This window comes from Tauraco erythrolophus, chromosome 1 (assembly GCF_009769465.1).
Source record: "Tauraco erythrolophus isolate bTauEry1 chromosome 1, bTauEry1.pri, whole genome shotgun sequence".
NCBI lineage: Eukaryota > Metazoa > Chordata > Aves > Musophagiformes > Musophagidae > Tauraco > Tauraco erythrolophus.
The window spans coordinates 33,412,151-33,429,139 of NC_141465.1; the positions used below are offsets into that span (position 1 = coordinate 33,412,151).

At 38.8% G+C, this 16,989-nt stretch overlaps 1 protein-coding gene across 1 annotated transcript in view; it reads right to left on the reverse strand.

Annotated features, from left to right (window-relative positions):
* Positions 1-3,060: 3,060 nt before the first annotated feature.
* Positions 3,061-16,989, reverse strand: part of HLCS (holocarboxylase synthetase) — a 123,484-nt gene continuing 109,555 nt past the window's right edge. Inside the window, 6 exon segments of the mRNA XM_086618137.1 lie at positions 3,061-3,268; positions 3,757-3,970; positions 7,612-7,726; positions 11,774-11,835; positions 11,838-11,933; positions 12,898-12,965. Coding sequence (XP_086474263.1) covers positions 3,100-3,268; positions 3,757-3,970; positions 7,612-7,726; positions 11,774-11,835; positions 11,838-11,933; positions 12,898-12,965 — 724 coding nt within the window. The 3' untranslated portion in view covers positions 3,061-3,099.

Here is a 16,989-nt window from a genome sequence, read left to right on the forward strand (position 1 = left end):
ACTCTCTCCATACCTACGCCCAGAGACACTCTACACCGTTTTTGTCTGTTGTACATAAAGAACAATAACCGCAACGATTTTCACACAAAAACGCCGTGGCTTTCTGGGTGTGCCAAGCTTGGCATAAAGAGACTGAGACTGCTGGCCGTGCTCCCCGGCTGCCTTAGGGTGAGCGTGGCACAGGGAGGTTCCCTGGCTCTCCCCACTGTCACAGCTGTCGGCCAGAAGGGTCCCATTCAGCTGCTCCCTGTACAACGGCAATTTTCTTTGCGATGCTCTTTGGTTCTTCTGAAGGAAAAGTCAGGTTTGTAACAAACGCTTTGTCCACCTCCAGGCTGTTTCCTCAGGACAACAGGTAGTTTTATACACACTGAATAGGCCACTAAAAAGTCGAGGCAAAGCGGTGCGCTCCCACAGCACCCTCCTGTGCTCCCACAAATCCACACTTGGTTAGTCCTCATTTGCAGAAAAGAACTTCAGCGCTAAGTTTCATTCCAATGCAAAAACTTTCGGAATAATCTTACAACTCAAAGTGAGAAAAGAACAAGCTTGTCATTAAGGAGGCTATGAAGAAATCCAAAAGGAACAACAGCAATCAGGAAATACTGCAGCATTTTACTATTAAAAAAATTCACCTGCCTGCTGCTCAGACACTGTGGTGGTGCGGCTGAGTGAAGGTTTGCAGGTCCATTCTGGCCCTTCAGACAGGAATATGTTTTATCATTTTCTCCTGTCATTCTTTTACAGTAGATAGTGAAGGGAAACAGTTTTTTAAGGAAGAAATTCAAGCCAAAACCTGATGCATGACCTGGTTGTTAGAAGAAATCTCTACAGGCACTCATCAGTCTATCTGGAATACGAGCGAAATCAAAGGTGCTTCCTACAGGCACACCTTACAGTACCAAAACAGAGACAGTGCTTCAGCTACAAATACGGGATCGAGGCACAGATCTAAAGGTTTGTAAAACTCTGTGGTTGGAAAAACAGCACTGGAGCTAAGCTGTCCACAGCTGACTTACACCAGCATGCGTTACTCATAAGCTGCTTGAAGGAAAAAGTAAAAAATAAGTGAAGATGCACAAGGAAGGAAGGAAGATGTGAGTGTGTGTATGGACACACACATTTTTTATATATGTATATATATATGGTTTGTTTTTTTGATTTAAACTTTATTAACTCAGACTCAAGTTTCATTTGATTATAATATAGATCAGCATTTGATCCTGAAATAAAGGTAGTTGCCAAAAATTAACAGCCCAAAGCAGTTTTGAAGGCATCTGGTGGGAAAAAGCAAAAACTGGTGTTCATGTGTATCATTTTAACTATGCCAATTAACAGCTGTCTACACCCCACTGTACAGTCTATGAAATACTGGTGTGCAGTCTCATATGATGCGGATCATGGGGGAAAACAAAACAGCAGGGTGCGGACAACCAGGCACACGGACAAATCTACTGTGATATGGAGCATAAAATCCTAAATGTAATAGGAACAACTTAATTTCTAGCACTTGCTGCCAAACCACCTAAACCCTAATATGTGAGGATTACTCTAAATTACCATTACAGACTAGTTTCCTTGTTTTAAGACTTCTTGGCTTTGTAACTGAAACAATCTACTAACATGTTCAGATTGTTTATGAGGTGAACTTTAACCTAAAAAACCCATTTCTGGCTAGCAGACAGAAGTCCTTTGTGGAAACCAATTTGGCTGATCCACCTTCAGTAGGGACAAGGTAACGTAATAGGCAGTGCTGCCTACTTGAGGAAATGAAGCTGGCCACATCACACCTATGACAAACTTTTCATTTGCAGAGAACTGTTTGAAGTGCTGTGGTGGCCAAGTCTCCTGGTGCAAATTCACCTTGCCCGGGAGAAAAACCCGACAAGCTGCCATCGCACGGAAGCTCCCACGTGCCTCCTTCACCATGCTTTCCACTCATGACCAAGCTGTTACACCTAACCTGGAACTGGGCAGCCAGCCCCTAAAGCAAGCTACTTTCAGGTCAGCAGCTGTTAAACCTCTCACTTTTAATGGCTGGCAGCAACAACAGATGCTCTGCTTTGGGAAAGGGGGTGACAACAGAAACAACGGAAGAGAATTTGCACACAGGTTAACTACGTGCTTTCTCTTTTTCACTGTAGTAGTTGTTTACGGCAGATATTTTAAGAGCAAGGCATTTTTCTCTTATTTATTTGCTTAACTTCATTACTATTACAATAGAATTACTGTTGAATTGTAAACTATTTAGCTTCCCTCTCCTGACATTCTACAATAACCTAGATAAGAGGATTGCAACTATGTGAGATACACTACTCCAGTGGGCTATTCTTATAGTGGCTAAAGTCTCTTGGAAGACTATGATTCAAAGGAGATATGAGATGATTTACTCAAATCCAGCTGACTATGAAAAGCAGACTACAAATAATTTGGATAATGAACCAATGTTCTTAAGTGCTGACAGAAACTCCCCAAAAACTCAAGGCAGCCATGACAGAGTTGTAGACCTGAGACCAAAGCACGGCGTGGTAAACTGTCGTACAGGCCCACGAGGAGAACCATATCAGCAAGGCTCTACTTAGATCTGAATCTAAACACAGTGGTAATCCAGAAATATACCATGAGCTCTTCCAGATGTTTCCACTGCAGACAACGCATAAACCAGAATTTAGTTTAAAAAAACAGCAAAAATGTAAATATTGTACTGCATTGTGCAAAAGAACAATAAAATCACAGAGACACAAAATGAAAATATTTAGCCGCTTCAGTTTCTCAAGTACAGTGAGTAATTGAAGAGAAAGTTCTGTTCATTGTAAGGTATTCCTTTGCAACCAGGCTCCTTTGAAAGAGCAGATGCTTACAAAGAATGGCAACATAGATATGTTTTAAAGTTAACATGAAAGAATAAAGGCCTTCAGCAATAACTACCTTTTCTTAACTGTTGAAGTTATCCATGTCAAAGAACAAAGATATCAGAAAATCAGAAGAAAAAAAAATAAATCAAGCTTTATCAACTACCCTTCCCACCCTTCAGCAAGTTTAGCTGCTTGGTGCCAAAACCGAAAGAGCCTCCCTTTGTGCTGTGAGCTCTGAGGACTATTAGTGCTTTGGGACTATGAGGTTTCTCAGCATGTCAAACGAGTTGCCGTCTGGGTGCACAGACTCTACACCCTTCCCTTCCTCATGAACTTGAAGGAATCCGTAATCATCTATCCCGACTATCCATGCAATCGGGCCCTCCTCATTGTGGAGACGGACTTGTTTACCGCTGCAAACAAAGAGGACGAGACAGTTAGGAATTAATTGGTGAATATTGCACAAACAAAAATAGCTTAGAGGACTAATGTCTAGCAGAATAGTTTTATTTCCTGCTTCACTGGTTCTTTATAGAGAATGATTTTCTACCTGTTTTATTTTTTTCTCTGAAATTAACAGTTGGAGTTAATTCAAATAGTCTATTTTATTTTAAGACATGAGTACAGCAGCTTCATCACTAGCTAAATGAATCCTTCCCAATTCCCTTTGTTTTGAAATGATGCACGTAAAATAGAAGTGTTCTTTAACTCATGCTAGTCCATTGAGTTTACTATGTGCTATTTTTATCGTCCCTTAAAAAATTACATCCTACTTGGGAGTATATTTTAATTAAGTCACTCATATTAAAGGCAATCTAGTAGAAAAAGTAGAAAAAGAAAAACTATCCATGAGTTCTTTCCAATTTTCTTACAAGAAAGTTTTAGAAGAACTTATACTTACCTGTGTATCCAGTACTTGTAGTAACGGGGCAGAACTCCATTGGGCCCTTTCTCCTGAAAAATATCTATAAGCCTCTCTAGCACAGTCACAGTTCTTGCAATAAGACAGTCTGCAGTTAAAGGCTTCAGCTTTGTCCCCTCTTCCTTATTAAATTTTGCAATGAGATCATTGATGCATATGGTGGGGTTGCTGTTACTCACATTAAATCCAAAGCCTGAAGAAGACAAACCAAAAGAAGAGGACAGGATCTGTAAATACGAACGCTTTGTTACCACCAGAAAGTCAGTTCTTTCTGGTACTACTTGACACAATTATCTCTAAGGATGTTTCCAATAGCTGTTTTTCTTCAGTCTCTTACACCTTTAAATCTTCCTACTTGAGTAATTACAAATCTCAGTCCAGATTTTATTCGTTCCTTGCCCTTAAAATGCCTCCTCAGAATTGTAGAAGCAAATCCAGTGTAAGCTTTCAACAACACACCATCCTGTCAAGGAGGGTTAGGAAGATGGTAAGTGGTAACTTGCACATTGGTTACAATAACATCAAAGTGAGAAATTCGTTTACTACCTGGAAGCTGACAGGTCATTAGCTAATTGAGACTAAATCATCGATCATATTCTAAGATGGAGTTTTACCTTTCAGTCTAAAATTTAATTAAGAAACCTTTCTGTTTACTACAGTTAACTGATTGCATTTTCTGAAAATTAAGCCTTTTCACTCAGCTGATAAGCCTTGTTTGGCTTGCTCTGAAAAGCCCAGAAGATTTAACTTTGCTGTGTAAGACTCCAGTTTGCTTAATCTATCTTACCACAGCATATCCTTTAGAAGCCTCAAGTCTCTCGCTGAGATTTCTCCAGCTAGAATAATGTTGGCAGAACGCCTTTCTTATTTAAACATGGCTCTTGGGGCTTTTTTTGAAGCCTGCTGAAACAGGCTTCGAGGGATGTAAAGAAATATATTATATTACCTGTTTATTTTTTTCTCCTAATAATTTAGATTTTTCTTTCCTCAGACATTTGGGATAAAACCTCTGTCTGTCAATCATGTTTAGACATGATACGCTTCTTATTTGCAAGAATGTTCAGACGCACTGTTTTGTAAATTTCCTATTAATGAGACTATTCATATACGGAAGTAATTCATGCTATGAGGAGAAGGACTTTTTAACTAGTCAGAGAACACATGCAAAGAAAGCCACAGTGATACCAGTACCAATACATTGATCCTATGGGAATGAGGCGAAATGTATTATCGGGAAGAGACAAAGGAAAATGAACTGGAAAATATTGTGTGCAATGCCAGCAAATCCCAATTCAGCTGTTTACAGCTCAAATACAGTACAAGTGAAGAGAGAATGACCATGGCCATTAAGCTGTGACTGGTACTGTCAGGGTGCATAACGAGGCCTTGGAGTCGATCTGCAGGCTCAGGGCACTCACGCTTGTATGCACGGAGAACACTACTTAGCAATCCAAAAATTGAAACAGACACGAGAGACATACCATGATGACGAGCTCAGCTGAGGCAGAAGCATCTAGGGATAAACATGGAGGCAAAAATGTAGCCAGCTAACTTGAAAAGTATTAGGTGCTCAGTCAGGACTCTTAGGGCATCTCTGCATTGCCCATGTGAGAAGAGCGAAAAATAAACATTTAGCACTGATCTTGCAGTGTGCTGATGTGGCTAATACATCTACCAGCTCCAGGGCTAGCCCTGCCTGCAGCATCTGTGCACTGTTTGGACATGCTTTAGCTGCACACAGAGGCAGACAGACTTTTTGCAGGTCAAGCATGTTGCCTGTCCCTTGCATTCCGCTTGTGTTTGGCTACCTACGTCTGTTCCGAGTCTGGCTCTTACACTAATGAAGTATATTCTTTTGCAGAACTCTTCTTCCAAAAGTCTCGCAACAATTAAGTTCTTGAAAAAAAATATTTTTTTTTAAAAACATGTTTAAAAGTACGAACATGAACCGTTGTCTTCTGCGAGGTCTTAAGCACACAGTATAAGTGAAAAGGCAAGTTTGTCTTTCACCTTATTCTTCTGAGGTACATCTCAAAGCAGTGAAGCCTTGTAGAAGATCTTTGATTTTGATCATTACCCTCACATATGAGATACTCTTCATGAGTGCCATGTAAACAACGAGGTCTAGGAAAGGAATCTGCATGACTGTAGAAAGGGGATGATGCATCTGGCTTTCTACTAATAGAAGAAGTTAGATGTCATGAGTCACCCCTACTACTCCCAGTGACATACACCACTGAAACGATGGAAGAGATCCTTGGACTAGTACGTGGCAAGTAAGTTTCAATCTTGGAAGCTTCCAGGTGAAAGAAAGTTGAGGAAAACGTACATCATTGTATATATCTCAGACCTTTCACCACTAAGATGACTCCTATGGACATCAGAGAGAATACATACAGAAAGTTTCCATTTAATTTGAATGTTCTGGTGTTTAGGATGAGAAACACAAGGTCCAAAACAAATATGTAATGTGTAAAGAGATACTTGATAAGATGAACTATTTTTGGAGCCATTTTTGCTTTTCTTGTGTTAACCAGAACAGGTTCTGGAAAAACATAGGAAAGCAGTAAATGGCTGACGGGGCATAGAGAGACTTTTAAAAGTGTCTCGGTGCAACTTTCCTTCTGTACATGTAGATCATCTACAAAAAGAGGATATAACAATTGAACAGAAAATTTGATGGCTGGGCATGTTTCACAGAAGGAGATGATGACCACTTCAACTGTTTTGCTTCTTCGTGTCTTAAAATTCACAGCACCTTGACAGAAATGATATGATGGCCACCCTCTCTTTGCAAGATACTTCACTTTTGTACTGTGCTACAATCAAATATAAACCAAATAGTATCATTTTCTTCTTTAACCTTTTAGACTTGCTAAGGAACTTTCATTTAATTTTTTAGACATAGCAGAGATAATTACTTTTGCAACCAGAACCAAGAGATTTGCTGGCAGGTTTCTAAGCATGCCTGACAGATCTGTGCTGCTGCTGGTTAGGGGAAAAAAAAAACCTCCTTAAATGTCCTTAAATAGCAGGATGATTATCAGGCTTGAAATGATAAAAACATTTCAATACTTATTTGTCCACCTAAATGCCTTCCCTTGTTACAGCATTGGGACTTGCTGCAAAAGACGTACAGTTTTTTTGAGATTGGCTGTGCTACCCTTTTGGAACCAGCTTTCCAGGTAGACTCTTTGTCTCACAATGAACAAACTGGTTATCACTCTTTGCTCCCTCACCCAGCCTTCCTGACTACCTTGCAAATTTTATTTTTTTGAGAGAACTAAAGAAAGTGATTCATTTTTCAAATCATTACTTCACTGCTGCTTCATTAGCAATACTCCAATTTCTAGAAAGGTATCAACAGAAACAAGTTATGAAAATTTTAGAAGGATGAAATGAGAAATTAAAACATTACTGTTATGTGTATGTAGCTCTTTTCCTCCTGATTTAAAAGGAATGTTCTTTATTTAATTATTTGTCATGTTGCAAAAAAAAGAAAATTGAAAAAAATGGGTACTTTTTCAGTATATTCTACTAGTTTTGCAATAGATCAAGAAGGACATTTTCCTTCTTTCCTGTAATGCTCTTTCTTTGAACTTCACTACATTAGCCCAGATGCTTGCATTTACATTTTCCTTGTCAAGCATATGGAATTATTAAGAAAAACGAAAACATTTACTTTGTCCTTCCTTTTGATTTAATATTTTGCTTTATTTCCTTATGCCTGCTGTCATTATTTGTTCTTGTCCTTATCACCTGAACTCATAAAGACATTAATAACAAATTTCTTCAGTAAAAAAAGTGTAGAAAAACTTGAAAATAGACATTTACCAATAAGTATATGAAATGTTTTTTCAAGAAGTGTAGAGGTTACCAGAACTCCACCAAGCTTCATAAGATCACTGTAGTAAATATCATTTGGCCATTTTACTCGCAGATCAATATCCTAAAGAAACAAAATCATACGTTTAGAAACACTTTGCTCTTCGATACTGATTGTAAGAACTTGGTTCACTCATCACTCCACATTCTATATTTTCTGTACCTCTTTGCTATATCGAATGTGATTCTGTCAACTGCTCTTCATAATGAGAACCTGTTTAAGTGCTCCACCAATGTTACTGAAAAAGTCATAGTCATGTGGTTACATGGTTTACTAAGGAGGTTGGCAGCTGTCAGAAAAAAGCGTCTATTTATTAAAAATAAAAAAAAATTATGGCAGATAATAAAGGGACTAAAGATACTAGAGATTTTCATTCTCAAAATTGTGAGGTTTTATAGAATTAATTCCCTTCATTTATGAGTGCATATTAAAGATTTAAAAGATCTATTCAAGAAAGATGCAAAGAGTGTCAGCCACCGTGGCTCACTGCTGATAAACAATCAGGGTAAGCGCACAATAACATCAACACTGTATTTGAAGATCCCTGCAGCAACCAGACAAGGAGACAATGACATCCTGAATTTCAGAAGGGAAATTTAGCAGACAGAAGAAAATCCAGTTCACAACTATGTAAATACTTCAGTAACGTCCTAAATATATTCACGCTTTCGGCAGCTACACTTAAGCAACACCATGGAGCTGGAAACACAAACTGTGCTGTGTGACGCTGTTCCAGTGCAATAGAGAAGTTTTTGTTGAAACCACAGAACTGAACTGAACTTTGCACCAGCTACTTAAACACAAAAAGAAAGCAAATGTGCTTCCTGTAGCTTGAAAAACTCCATATGACCATATCCCCAGAGGCAAATTATGTGGGGTGCTCCAGGACTAGGAGAGTCGCATTCCCTCCTATTGTAGAATATGAAATCCCTTTACAGGATGTGTGAAAACTGCACCTGGGTCCATGTCTACTTTCCTGACAGATTTAAAGGCCAGAGAGGAGTCCATTACACGTATATTGACAGGAAATACTACCTGATTTTTCTATCAAAGCATTCTAAGAGAGAGTATCACCAATTCATATTCATTACGGAAAACAAACTGACTCTTTGCACTCGGAAAAGATTTATAGAAGACTCTTGAGACATGCGAAGTATGACACAGTTAAACAGTATTATCAGTGTTAAGAGCTCCTCCAAAGACCTGTTCTGTAGATCTTACTTAAGGGAAACATTCACCTGTAAGACACCAGACACTAGGTCTGCAACTGAAGTGACAGCAAGCATGAAGAACAACCAAGTCAACTGGTCGTTCTCATGATGTAAACTACACAGCAGAGACTTTGCCACAAAATGGAGTTACAAGGTATTGCATAACTATCTGTGTGCCAAAGAAATGATGTGTGTCACAAAATATGCTGGAAATGGAGCACGTTCTTAACTTAGAATCATAGAATCACAGAATGGTTAGGTTTGGCAGTTCAAAGATCATCTAGTTCCAACGCCCCTGCCATGGGCAGGGACACCCTCCACTACACCAGGTTCTTAAAGCCTCATCTAACCTGGCCTTGAACACTTCCAGGGATAAGGCATCCACAATTTCTCTGGGCAACCTGTTCCACTGCCTCACCACCCTCAGAGTGAAGAATTTCTTCCTTAGATCTAATCTAAATCTGCCCTCTCTCAGTTTAAACCCATTGCTCCTTGTCTTATCACTATATACTCTTGTAAAAAGTCCCTCTCCAGCTTTCCTGTAGACCCCCTTTAAGTACTGGAAAGCTGCAATAAGATCACCCCGGAGCCTTCTCTTCTCCAGGCTGAACAGCCCCAACTCTCTCAGCCTGTCTTCGTAGCAGAGGTGTTCCAGCCCTCTGATCATCTTCGTGGCCCTCCTCTGGACCCGCTCCAGCAGCTCCATGTCCTTCTTGTGTTGGAGACTCCAGAGCTGAATGCAGTATTCCAGGTGGGGTCTCACGAGAGCAGAGTAGAGGAGCAGAATCACTTCCCTCGACCTGCTGGCCACGCTACTTTGGATGCAGCCCAGGATACGGTTGGCTTTCTGGGCTGCCAGCGCACATTGCGGGCTCATGTTGAGCTTCTCATCCACCAGCACTCCCAAGTCCTTTTCCTCAGGGCTGCTCTCAATCCATTCTCCGCCCAGCCTGTACTTGTGCTTCAGATTGCCCCGACCCATGTGCAGGACCTTGCACTTGGCCTTGTTGAACTTCATGAGGTTCTCACAGGCCCACCTCTCCAGCCTGTCATGGTCCCTCTGCAAGGCATCCCCTCCCTCCAGTGTGTCCACAACACCACACAGCTTGGTGTTGTCAGCAAACTTGTGAAGGTGCACTCAATCTCACTCTCCATGTCACCAACAAAGATGTTAAATAGCACTGGCCTTACTAGAGAGAGATGTCTGCTGTTCTTAGGACGGGAAAGCAAACCATTCTCTTGGTATAAGGCCCATTTGCATTTGGAGAACTAACATCTGACAGTAAAACTTCCATTTGAGCAGCAAGATTTTCTCCATGAGGACCCAGAACAAATGCCCCAGTTGCTGCCTGTTTAGCATAGCCTACATTTGTGGCAATCCTAAAAATGTCGACTGGCTGATAAACTGAGACACAGGTATTTCAGATTTTTGAATGGAAATCCTGAAATGGACTTTGAGCATAGCAAACGACATTAAAGTGTGTTAAAGTATAATTACGATTCTGACATACATCCACAAAGGTATGGAAATTTGGAGGATAGAATGAAACCTCATCTGTAGATTAGCCCATCGTTTGCAGCTACTGCAGTTTGCATGGCATGGATGTTCATCTGATGTAAAGAAAAACCCTGCGTTACCTATTTTTAAAGCGGAAATTCAAGCATTGAGCTTCTGATAAACCTTTGAATTTCCTTGCTTTAACATATTTGAGTCCAGATCCTTAATATTGGTTTCACCCATTGTCTAGAGTGGAAGTACTTTCAAAGAGATGTAGTAGCTTTGTCTTAGTCATAGAAAGCTATGTATTGTACATGTACTATGTACAGTACATGTATTATTGATATATACTATGTTTATATTAATATTTAGTACTTCAGTCACCTTTTTCCTCTTCAATGTAATAAAATAAAAAATGCCACAGTATACCAGGTTAGGTGTACAGAAGCAAAACCACCTCCATTCATAAATTAACTTCTTCCCCAGTCAGTCTCATATTTTATAAAACTAACTCTTGTCCCTTCTATTTTAAATGGTTAAATTATTCACTCTAGCCAAATATTTTATATTGCAAATTTTAGCCTGAAGCATTTTGTTTTTATAGTCAAGATATGAAGCACTGAAGTTAGAAGGTTTTAATAGAAAGGCTGACAGACCTTAAACTACAGCAAAGCTACTGGGTGCCACTATAATAAAGTTCATGTGTAAATGTGTATAAGTCATTGATTTTCTGTAATATAGGAAACATATGCTTTAGTTAACTACTTCTGTAAAATACCAAAGTTTTATAGTTAGCAAATATTAGGAAATGGTAACATTAAAAAGGAGATATATGAAGTGTTGAAGAAGACTGGTTCTTCATTTTAATACTGATGACAGGACACTTGATTCCCTCTTGAGAGCAATACTCCTAAGTTCTTGCTTCAGAAATCAGTTTTCAACCTTAAACAAGGGTTGGAAAAATCCTTTAAAACGGATAAACTGACCACTGAAACAGCACCAACAAAACAAGCAGAAAAGGATTTGTCAGTTTTATTCATTTTTCCCTCCTCCCTCTTCTTTGACTCCCTTCGAAATCAAAACAAATTAACTCAATTGTTAGACAAACAAAATTGACATTTTCTTTACTGCTGAAGACTGAGTCTTAAGTTTCATAAGATTATGGGTGAAATGAGTGTGGTATACCTAATCGCCTCAGTAAAAGACAGTATTCATCAAATGTATACTAGATTTCTTAAAACATATAAATAATCAAGCATGTATGAAGGCTAAGTTTACCACTACATTAGTGCTGAAGAACTATATTATGCATTCAGTTATTCTACACATAGAAGACATAGTTAAAATCTGAATTTAATGAAAATGGAAATAGGAATTTTGAGATAAATTAGAATGACGTACCTCATATCCTGGTATTGATCTAACTGACTCTACCACTGCCAAGGACACCAGGTGCTGAATAAAGGAATTCTCTGGCCCAGGTTGGAATGCAGAGGAACGGCGATATGTAAAGTGGATAGTGCACAGCCCACAGGACTGAGCCAAACATTTCCACCACGACCTGTGGAGGAGAAGAAAAAAGTTAATCTCAACTCAAGAAAAAAGTAGAAAACTATAAACGAGAAAGATTCAATAGTATCCATCCAAGAACCTACCACAAGTGCTGTAATGGAGTTTCCAAACTAATTTTGAAAGAAAAATGGTGAAAGTGCAAAGCGTTTTCTTTAAAAAAAACCCAGTAGGTTGTTTAATGTTCATGCTGCTACTCATTTTCCTAGAACGTCCTAAATTACTTTCTTCCAGGATTTTCCTGGTATCTGGTAACATACATATTCCAAAAACTTTTGCTTTAAGTGAAGAATTATCTGTGAAGGTGCTCTGCGTGCATCTAGGAATCCATCCTCATTGTGAATCAACTTGACACAAGCTAGATCTGTGCCAAGAGCCAGGTAATCATCTTCATGTACATCTGTGCTCAGAAGAGCTTATTAGGCTGGGCACTGTGTTCTTCTAATAAAATGAACGTGGATTTTAAATCTATGCTAGCACTTTCCTGGGAAAGAGACGGAACTTGCTTATACTTATCTGCAAAAGAAAGCTCACATGACAGTTCAGGCAGGTCCTGCAGACTCAAGAAACCTCTGTCTCAGAGCAAGTCAAGACTCAGCCTTGTTCCAGTTAAATCAAAAAGGAGTTCTGATTTGTAAGTCTGACTTGTATTACACTAAATGTAGTGATGGCAGTTTCCATGACTGGGGAGACTTTTTGGCAGAAACTAGAAGACCACTAAATCACTTCTTCAAAAGCCACCAAACATCCTGAAAATGTTTACTTTGGTCTCTATTAACTTAGGTTTTGAGTTTAAATCCACAGTTGAAGTGGGAGGAGAAGAGGACAAGATTATTCTACAGACTATATTATCAAAAATACTCGTAACGTATCTTTAAGGCAGCTAGGTGACATTAAAATGTCCTATTTCATGTGTTTAATATGCAATTACTAGCACTAGAAGGCAACTTACTCACCTTTCCCCTGTGTTTGTCGAACAGCAATTGCTATTAAACCCATCTCCTCAGGCAGCTCGAACATTAACCTGTCAATCAGGAAAAAAAAAACCCCACACTTATCAGCTGGAACACTAAGCTACATTCAGGAAAATTTCGGCTTAAATATCAGGTAATATTTTACGTTAACATTGCACTACCATTTATCCGTTTTCAGTTAACATTTATTCTTGACCAAAAAGCATTAGAATATTAAAAAAAGATTAACTGAAATACAATAATGTAAAACATTACTATATCTGTTATGCTGGAAAAACTTATAGCCATAGTTCATTTAAGGCACCTTCTGATAACATACGTTTTGTATTTCTTCACATTTTCTTGAAGTGCTTATTTTTTTCATTTCACTATCTCCAGTAAGTGACAACCAGCAATTCTAGACATTTGTTTCTACTTACAGCAAATTTTTGTTCATACTACAGAATATAAGAGCAGCAGTTTCTGATTATTTAGAAAACCAATATGGTGGCAATAAAGCAGTTTAAAAGATACACTATCCCCTGAGAACTAATTATGATTTAACTACAGTAAATAAATCTACACCTTCTGAGAACTCTAGAGAACACTGGCTTATTTTAAGCTTGTGTTCTGCTTTTAAAATAGTTTCACTTAAAAGAATACTAACTTTCCTCTGGGGATAAGTAGAAAGTGCACTTCAACACCACCAAATGAGTCAATGCTAGACTTAAAAAAAGAGGAAAAAATCCCTACTGTGAGAACTTCGTCCAAGCCACTTTAAAACAGATCTAAACTGTACTACGATCCTCCTCCATTTCGCATTGTCAGGAAGGGTTATTTCACAGATAAAACAGATATTCAAGATGTTGCCAGCAAGGTAAACCCACAAAGTGATGAATAGCCTACAAAGTTACTTCTAATATGGGCACAAATATAACATTGTTCATTCATGTAAAAGCAATCTTGTCTTAGAGACAAGTTCGAATCAGCAAAGGGTACCGTTCAAAATTATTTCCTCTGAATTTCAGATGTGTATGAAAGGTGTTCCAAGTTGTGCAATCAAGCAAGTATCCACAGGCAGCAAGGACCAGCTGCAAGCAGAAGCATCCCCCCGCTGCCTACAGACACACGTGTTTATGCAGGTGACAAGCTAAGGAACTATCCATCCCTCCTGCTCTGCAGGTTGAAAAGTAGAGCTTCAGTAATTTTGGGGGCTGTATCAGTAGCAAAACGCAAGTAGGATCCCCAAGGTTTCAGAATATCTTTCAAATGGCTGACTTGCTTTTGTGATGATCAAAATGGGAGGTTATTGGAGGGCCTAAGCAAAGTCTGGACCACAAATGCCTTTGCTAATTAGATATACTTGAACCCAAACTGACAGAAGCCATAACAGGCTCCACAGGTTTTCTCACATTACTACTCCTAAATCAGCGAGACATTGTCAAAGAGCAATAGCCAGAAGATCTCTTTGCCAGTCACCTTCCAGTTCATATGAAATACAGTTTGATAATTCTTTCCTTTGAACCCTATGGATTACACACTGAGACCAGGCTCACCTATCTACCACCAATCTTTAACATTAAAAATATACCTCTTCTTATGCTGGGACCTAGGGGAAAATTCTCCGTAGCTTATGAGGCTTCAGCCCTGTCTTCTGGGAACAGCGTGATTTCAGTTACAACACCAAGTTCATGGTTTTGCAACATGAAAATCTAATTTAAATTTGGAAGCACAGTTAGGCAGAGATTACAGGCTTTGTTGAAACACACTGATTTCTGTTACTTCTCCATTCACATATTTGTTTTTAAACAGGCAAAAAAAAAGGTCATGTGCTGCCATGATGGGAGGAAAAAAATCAGAGCAGGAAAAAAAGTTAATTGTGAATCCAAAACACAAGCTTCTAGAACAAAGAGATATGATTAACAGAAGATATGAAGGTAGCTATTAGAGGCTTGGCAGCAGGTAACAACATATTAAACGCAGAGATGGAGTTTATACTTTTAAGGGCCATGAAGAAATTCTTTAATGGACACAACACGGGGAAGTTGTTAATATCCAGAGTGATACAGCAAGAGACAGATAGATTTATTTTTACTACTTCCTGAGACTGTGCTGGAATTACCATGAAGCCTATTACAATAAAAAACCCCACACAACCGTTCCCCGCAAACTTTAGAGTTTTGTAAATCGTGTGTGCTTGTTATTTTTTTTTTTCTGGGAGAAACAACTTGGACTTTCCTTACCAGAAAGAGTAACCATACGTGCACTTTTTTACATATTGACTTCCCTTCTTTTCTTTCAACTTAATCAGTTGCAGATTTAACAATTTCATTTTCTGCAGAGTGACTTAATCACAGCACTAACCACATTTTCCAAAAAAAATTTTTTCTTTCAAGAAATTCTTTTTTGTGCTCTTTAACTAACTTGCTCTACACATTAAGTCAAAGACTACACTGAGATATAAAAGTAGGGAAACATGAAATGCCTGAAGACAAATTTAGCCATCAGGAAGAATAATGAAATGGCACCTATATGACTGTAAAAGACGATACTAGAATTTTACGTAAATTTTCATTTTCTGCTTTGAACTTTTTTGTGGTATTTTCCAAAATGTGAGCAAGGCATTTTTGGTATTGAAGAATATTAAACAAGTTGAAATACTAAGAGAGAGATTATAGCTCAATTTTTAATACCAATACCCTCCCCCCACCCTGTAGTGTGTATTATGAATGCTGTCAAGAGTAATAAACAATACTTAATTGTTTTATAGAAATTTCAAATCTAAGGAGGACTCTGTCTTCATGACTAGTCAACACAATGACTTTTCTTGCTACATGAATGTAAAATGGGAATTGAAACCACAAAACCTATGTTTGAATAATGTTAATGGCCTGACAACTATAAATTTCATTGATGTTGTGGGTTTAAGGTTGAAACTCTCATTAATGCATCCTGCTGGGTTACAGTATTGCAGAGGTATTACAACAGGCAGCATTACATTCCAGATGTTAAAATACCTGGGCACAAGAGGGTAAGTTATGAACAGATTTCTCCCTTCACTTCAAGTTCCTTGTCTGAAAATCTTACTCTCAAATAGCTTGTTTATAGAGTATTAGAAAAGTAACATAAAAAAGCCTTTCAAGTTTTAGTCAAATGGAAAGGAACATGCCTTTTCACCAGTTTCTTGTATTATTTTGGACAAAAAGGGGCCCTGAACACATGCTTTACTACTTTACATCCACGGTTTCTGTCTATTACGTCCAATTTGAAAATGAGCAATGTGCCTACTAATATTTTTCCTAAATTCTCCTCCATTGCACCCCCTCTCCTTTTCATAGCCCTCAACTGCATGATGCTGTGTCTGATTCCAAGCTCTGTGTGCTGAATGGCCTGCTAGAGGGTGTGCTGGCCAAGCAGAATGAGTAACACTCAAGTCCATGCTGCAGACTCCTTGCCGGCAGCACTGATCTGGGTCTCTCTCTCCTACCTTGAAGCTTGTTTTCATGAGAATATGAATACCTGAAGGAGCTCAAAGACACGGAGGTCTTCTGTAAAACACGCAGTAGACTGACTGAGAGCTGGTGGGCCTCAATTAGAGGAGAAGCCACCAAGAATGACATCATGGTGGGAGTCTGTTACAGACCACCTAATCAGAAGGAGGAAGTGGAAAAAGTCTTTTTGAGCAACTTGAGGACATCTGCAGATCACAGATCCTGATGCCTATGGATTCTGGGATTGAAAAGTAACGGTTTGTACTCTACTTGTATGCTAGATACAACTGCAGTTCCTCATGGGTTTATCCTGAGATCTATCTTCTTTATTATCTTAATATCTTTACCAACGACCTGTAGGAGGAAATGGCATGCATATTAATGAAGTTTGTGAATGACATTGGCCTATGAGGATAACTAAGCATTGGAATAGGATGTCTGGAGAGGCTGTGGAGTATTTCTGTCCTTGGAGGTTTTCAAGATCTGACGGGAAAAAAAGTCGAGCAAGCTGGTTTTAATTCATTGTTGACACTACTTAAAAGAAGGAGGTTGGACTAGAGACTTTCAGGGATCCCTTCCAATCTGAATGATTCTTTGACTTCAG